General features: G+C 41.6%; 1 protein-coding gene across 1 annotated transcript; it reads left to right on the top strand.

The window, feature by feature from the left end:
- The first annotated feature begins 1,020 nt into the window (after window positions 1-1,020).
- On the top strand, window positions 1,021-1,518 carry LOC149228110 (uncharacterized). Its single transcript, XM_089380675.1, has one exon. It carries the CDS (start codon window positions 1,021-1,023, stop codon window positions 1,516-1,518), a length of 498 nt encoding a protein of 165 aa, XP_089236801.1.
- The last annotated feature ends 4,805 nt before the right edge of the window (window positions 1,519-6,323 follow it).

Genomic DNA, 6,323 nt, shown 5'->3' with positions numbered 1-6,323 from the left:
GAAAATTTGACTCTCTATTTACTGGAAATTCTTCATCCTGTGCTTTGTCAGTGTTTCTCTCATAGTCCTTAGGATTAGGACTACGTGGAAAATGTGACTCTTTATTTACTAGAAATTCTTCATCCTACCCTTCGTCATTGTTACTCTCATAGTCCTTAGGATTAGGACTAAGTGGAAAATGTGACTCTCTATTTACTGAAAATTCTTCATCCTGCCCTTCGTCACTGTCGCTCTCATAGTCCTTAGGATTAGGACTAAGTGGAAAATGTGACTCTCTATTTACTGGAAATTCTTCATCCTTCCCTTCGTCACTACTGCTCTCATAGTCCTTAGGATTAGGATTAAGTGGAAAATGTGACTCGATTTATTGGAAATTCTTCATCCTGACCTTCATCATTGTTGCTCTCATAGTCCATAGGATTAGGACTAAGTGGAAAATGTGACTCTCTATTTATTTGAAATTATTCATCCTACCCTTCGTCAGTGTTTCTCTCATAGTCCTTAGGATTAGGACTAAGTGGAAGATTTGACTCTCTATTCATAGTGAAATAATTTTCGTTATATTCATCAATATGAATAAAGTTGTTACACGACAAAGATGTTGATGCTTCACAAAGAGAAATTTCGCTATCAAAAGAATCCATGATTTTCAAACAGAAGATATTGAATGATATAAATGCACTCTCTCCTGATGACAATATATGGCTTAAGAATGAAAATTTCCCTCCAAAGTTTGCCCCCAAAAAATTTCGCTGAAAATTTTCCCTCAAAAAATTATGTTTAAAGTATTTCCCTCCAAAATTTTCTTCTACTATATTTGAAAATTTTCAACTAAAATTTTCTCTTGAAAATTTTGACCCTAATTTCCATTCAAATTTTCCACACAATTTTCGTTTAATGCATTCCTTCAAAATTAAACTAAATATTTTACTTAAATTATATAACATTTACTAGAGAAGGTAACTTCAAGCCTGGTGGTTACAGTTAGCGACAACGGCGATTTTTGGACTGAGCTCTGCAATGGCTCTAGGGTTTGGAGGGTTGACAGCCCTAATGCCTTCTTTTTCTTCCTCTTACAGATTGCAGCAGAGCGGCAACGCGCTACAATGGGTTCTGGAGTATCTGGTAGCTCCCTCCCCTGCAGATCCGCCCTTCAAAACATACCTGGTCCACGCTCGCTCCATTGCAACCAGCGTTCTGCGCTTGGCAGGCCCTGGCGCGGCGGATGTCTTGCCGACTGGGGAACTGGATCTGAAGAGATTCAGGATCAGAACCCTGGATCACGCCAAAGGATTATGCCAGAGTAGATCCATTCGCGAGTTTGAATCAGAGATGGTGGTGGGCAACGCCAGAAACGTCCTGTGCGAAGCAGGGGACAGGCATGGCGCCGATATCTTCGCGGTGGGCAGCCATGGCTACGGAGCAATCAAACGATCCGACCGCAATCTCACTGTTTCAACCTCGACTCTTCATTCAGGTAGCCGAGATCCTATTCATCTCCAGCAAGCGAATTTTTAGATTCAAATAATTCTTCTGACTGGAAAAACCCTGCTCCTTGGGGTTCAGCCGTCTTTCACAGTGCGCCATCTCTCAAAGATACTCGAACAGAGGCTAGGGATCCCTTCCTCCCTTCTGCGGCTCCTCTTTGCAGGTAAGCAGCTTGATAACAATCAGCCTCTTTCCTTTTATAATATTGAAAGAAATGCCACAGTGATCCTATCACTTTGACTAAGGGGAGGTGCAGTTGGGAAATCCTCTACCTCCAAAGGTTTTTCCTATAAAGATGTAGTACATGCACAGCCTGCCAAGAAGTCTACCCAATCTGCCGAGGCTCCCAAATATTTCTTGGTGGACAAAATGAAGGAAACCCTTGCCATTGAAATCTCTCATCCATCTCTGGATGATCAATACCAGACATTTGCATAAATAGCCCTCATCTGCAGATTTAATGGGCTATGGCCCCGCACTGCTGATCTATACCAGTGGATCCATTCCAATTGGACCAACAACTGCAAAGTCTTCCTCTGCTTGAAAGGCTTCTTTATTGTAGCCTTTGCCTTCAACGAAGATTACCAGAAAGCCTTAACAGGAGGCCCCTGGTTCTGGGGATCAGTTGGACTCTTCCTCTCCCCCTGGTTCCCAAACTTTGACCCCTCCACTGCGGTCATCTCCAAGCTTCCTATCTGGGTCAGGCTTCCAAATCTCCCTGCGCATATATGGCATTTTGTTGTCTTTCAAGGAATCGGGGACACCCTAGGCCGCTTCCTGGCTATAGATACCTCAAGGGCGGAGAAAGGAATATATACCTTTGGCGGAATTTGTGCAGAAATAGACATTAGTAAAGGGTTGCCAGATCAGATCATCCTCAAAGTCGAGGACTTCCATTGGACGCAAACTTTGGACTATGAGAACACAGCCTTCAGGTGTCGCCATTGCCATCAGACAGGGCATCTCCAGAACACATGTGCATCATTCTTCGACAAAAAGAATAATTTCACTCGTAAATCCAAATCCAAGAGTTGGAAACCTTGTGATATGCACCCTATGGATGACATAGAGTCCTCTAGCTCTGATGAGGAGGACAATGAAGTGGAAGAGGAAAAGGTGGAGCAACCGAAGGACTTGCCCTCAGCCCGCGCTGAGGATCCTTCTGCGCCTCTGTTCTCGCAGAAACGTTATCATGAGTCTTCACCTTCTTATTCAGACAAGGAGTCTCCTCCTTTAGCACAGAACAGTCTGCAAGTAGTTCTGGCCCAGCCAGATCAAAATGGTTGGGTCAAAGTCAGTAAAAAGAAAGGTAAAAAATGTAGATTGGAAGATTCTGCCCATGCTGGGTAGACTCCCTAGTCCAGCTCGTTCTTTCTGTCCTCTCTGTCATATTTTTCTTAGGTCGTGGTTACTCTTTGGGACCGAGGTTAATAACATATCATTTCCGGCTCCCTTGCTCTTCAGCTTCGCTTCTATGAAAGCTCTGTTTGTACCATATGTCTTCTCTTAATAGAATTAGTCTTATTCAAAAAAATAAATAAATAAAAATAAATAAATAAAAATAAAAATAAATAAAGATAAAAATAAAAATAAAATATAACATTTACTAGACAATTGAATTTTTTTTAATTTTTATTATATATTTTATCCCACGTGTAACATAAATTAGTGTCATGTCATAATATTAACTATATATTAAATTTTTCTAATTTATTTTTAATACCACACTCAAGAAGCAATAAAACAATTCCATATTTTTCGTTATATAATAATTTTGTTATCACAGTTCTCCACATCACATCAATACTTCTCGAAGTTTTGTTAAAAATCTTGGAGCAATTTTGTGGAACAACTACATTGTCATCGACAACACATTCAACGGGAGATTGTCGCATTTCAAAGGTTAATTTTCCTTCTACTTCAACCATTCAACAAGGAATTTGGGGAAAATAGTTTGTTATATGCCAACAAATCATTATTTTTCTTTATCTTAGGGGGCAGCTCAATTTATTAATTTGAAATTTAGGAAATTTTTGAAACTAGATATACTTAAGTTCAAATCCCATTGAGTGCAGGTCTTAAAACCCCATACGATTACTAGTAGTTACGTGTCAATTGGGATGTTATGTTCATCCAGGATACCCAACAAAAAACCCATTCCATTAATTTACTTTTTTTAACATTTAGTTTATGAAATATAGATTCTTTTTCAAAAAAAAAAAATCACATGGGCTAAGCTCGCCCGACGGCCCCTTGGCAGGCAAGGGGTCATTGTGTTTCTATTGGGCGCAGCAGGCCTAGTTGTGGGCATGCTCGCCTATTGTTCCACAGACAGGCGCACCCATCCAAGGCACATCGCTCCCCTGGAAGCCATGGGGTTGATTCTGAGAATCAGCCCCTTGCCTGTTAGGGGGTCGATTATGAGAATCGACCCCTTGCCTTCCAAGGCCCAATTATCAGAATTGGCCCCCTACCTTCCAGGGGGCCGTTGTTCCTTCAGGCGCACCCACCTAGGGCACGGCGGCCCCCTGACATGAAGGGGTTTAATACTGAGAATCAGCCCCCTACCTGCCAGGGGGTCGATTCTAAGAATTTCCCCCTTTCCTGCCAAGGAATCGGCCCCCTCCATCCCAAGGGATCGTGATGCCGCCAGTGGGCATGCCCTCCCGAGGCAAGCGCACCCATCCAAGGCACAGCACTCCCCTGGAAGCCATGGGGTTGATTCTGAGAATCAGCCCCCTGCCTGTCAAGGGGTCGATTATGAGAATTGACCCCTTGCCTTCCAAGGCCCAATTCTCAGAATTGGCCCCCTGCCTTCTAGGGGGCCGTTGTTCCATTAGGCACGCCCACATAGGGTATAGCGGCCCCCTGACATGAAGGGGTTTAATACTGAGAATTAGCCCCCTACCTGCCAGGGGGTCGATTCTAAGAATTTCCCCCTTGCCTGCCAGGGAATCAGCCCCCTCCCTTCCAGGGGATCGTTATACCGCCAGTGGGTGCGCCCTCCCGAGGCACAGTCGTCACCTTCCTGCTAGGTGTTGAGAAATCTATGGCATGAATAGTTAAAAGATTTCTCTTCTTGATAATTTCTTGTGATATACTTTTACTTCTTAGCTTATATTATTTTATTCGTTATGTTATTGTTGTGTTCTTTTCATCAAGACAATTACCAATATGCACAATAAAAGACAAGTGACACAGTATGTAGGCTTCTCAACCAAGGCCAAAACCTCTCACCTATTGAGAGGAAAACCCAATCAGAATTATTCTTCTAGATCTTAAATTGATAAGTACCAAGACCATGACACATACCCTTGACTCTAGTATCCTCCCAAGAACCTTGTCACTAACTTTGATTCTCTACCTCTTCCTTTCTCTTGATCTCAAACTGCTCTCCTCGACTCCTTCTAGAGAATCTCGGTCTCTATCCTTCACACTGCTTCTTCTCGACTTCCTCTAGAGAATCCCAGTCTCTAGGATTTCACTGGTCTTCTATAGAGAAGCTTGGTCTCTAGATCTCGGTCTCCCAAAATAATCTTTCTCTTTCTGCCCCAAAAGAAACTTCACTTTCCCAAGAAGAAACTTTGTTGCCCCGGAAGAAACTTCTCTTGCCCAGAAGAAACTATGTTGCCCCATAAGAAACCTCTCTTCGGTGATCCCAGAAGAAAACCTACTTCGCAATACCCAGAAGAATCTCCTTCGTTATACCTTCTTCTCACTTCTTTTTCTAGACTTTACTTCACACTTGTTCTCTAAATTGCTAGTCGATTTTTTTGTTGAACGTGTGTATTCAAGTGAGATCGAGTTAGGCCATATATACACTTCTTCTCATGTCTTTTAGGCCAACATGATTGTTGGACGTTAGGCCGACTTCTTCTAGCATGTTCCTTCATTATTGTGGGCCGACTTGAAGAGGATAGATGACAAGGTCTTGGAGGATACTTTACATAGACAAGATTAACTCTTTTACAAAGTGTAACATGACTTCATTACATGAAAATGACTCTAAAATTTTATGACTAGATGAAAAATAAATAATAAAGACTCTCAATGGGAGTCTTGACTCGAAAACAAAATCCCTTGCTCATTAAACCCCTGAAGCAAGTCAATATAGTAATTTCATTTTTCTTCTTTACATCTCATTACATAAAATCATAATTACATGTCATTATGAACACCAAACCTAGTTAGACTTTTCAACACTCCCTCTTATCTAGGGAGGTATTCATAATGGTACTTGGGCTTTCTCAATCTGAAGAATCACTCATAAGAAGAATTTGGATTTGTAACTCATTTGTATAGCATCATATCAACCAGCTGTTAGAGTCGGTCTGGTCATCCCTCCGTCAGAGATCAAAACTCTTTTTGCATTTCATTTTTAGGTGTCTCGCTCGTTTCACTCAGTTGCATTCCGCTAGGGGGCATGCCATAAACTCTGTCGGAAGGGATTTTTTCATTCATCGCCCTCATGCTTTGCACTGCTGGCTCAGGTCTGTTCATCAAAATCTAGTTTTCATGTCTTTTGACCAGCAAGAGTTATTTTCAGTCACTAGGTCTAGGGTTTCACAAAATGTGTCTTCATAATGTCCAATAAAGTCAGCAGGCCAGAGGGAGGTTCTTTCAAAGTTTTCATTTAAATATTTTCATCATCATATGGATGGATTATGACTCTTCTTCAAAACTCTATTTTGAAGAAAAGTCAAACATTTGGTCCTTTTGTAATAATTTTCAAAGTTTTCGGTTTTTCAAATCTTCAGGCGCAGCCCTGGTCTCCTTTGCCAAATTCCATGTCAGCTATTCCTGCAAAAAATTGCCAAGAATTTCATCATTTCAAC

Source organism: Pinus tabuliformis, chromosome J (genome assembly GCF_031772625.1).
Source record: "Pinus tabuliformis cultivar Carrire ecotype Pingquan chromosome J, CPIR1, whole genome shotgun sequence".
NCBI lineage: Eukaryota > Viridiplantae > Streptophyta > Pinopsida > Pinales > Pinaceae > Pinus > Pinus tabuliformis.
Note: the sequence above shows the minus strand (reverse complement) of the source record. Positions and strands in the feature narration are given on the sequence as shown.

Coding starts and splice junctions, on each gene's coding strand:
- LOC149228110 (XM_089380675.1), top strand. CDS start 1,021: ATGGCTCTAGGGTTTGGAGGGTTGACAGCCCTAATGCCTTCTTTTTCT.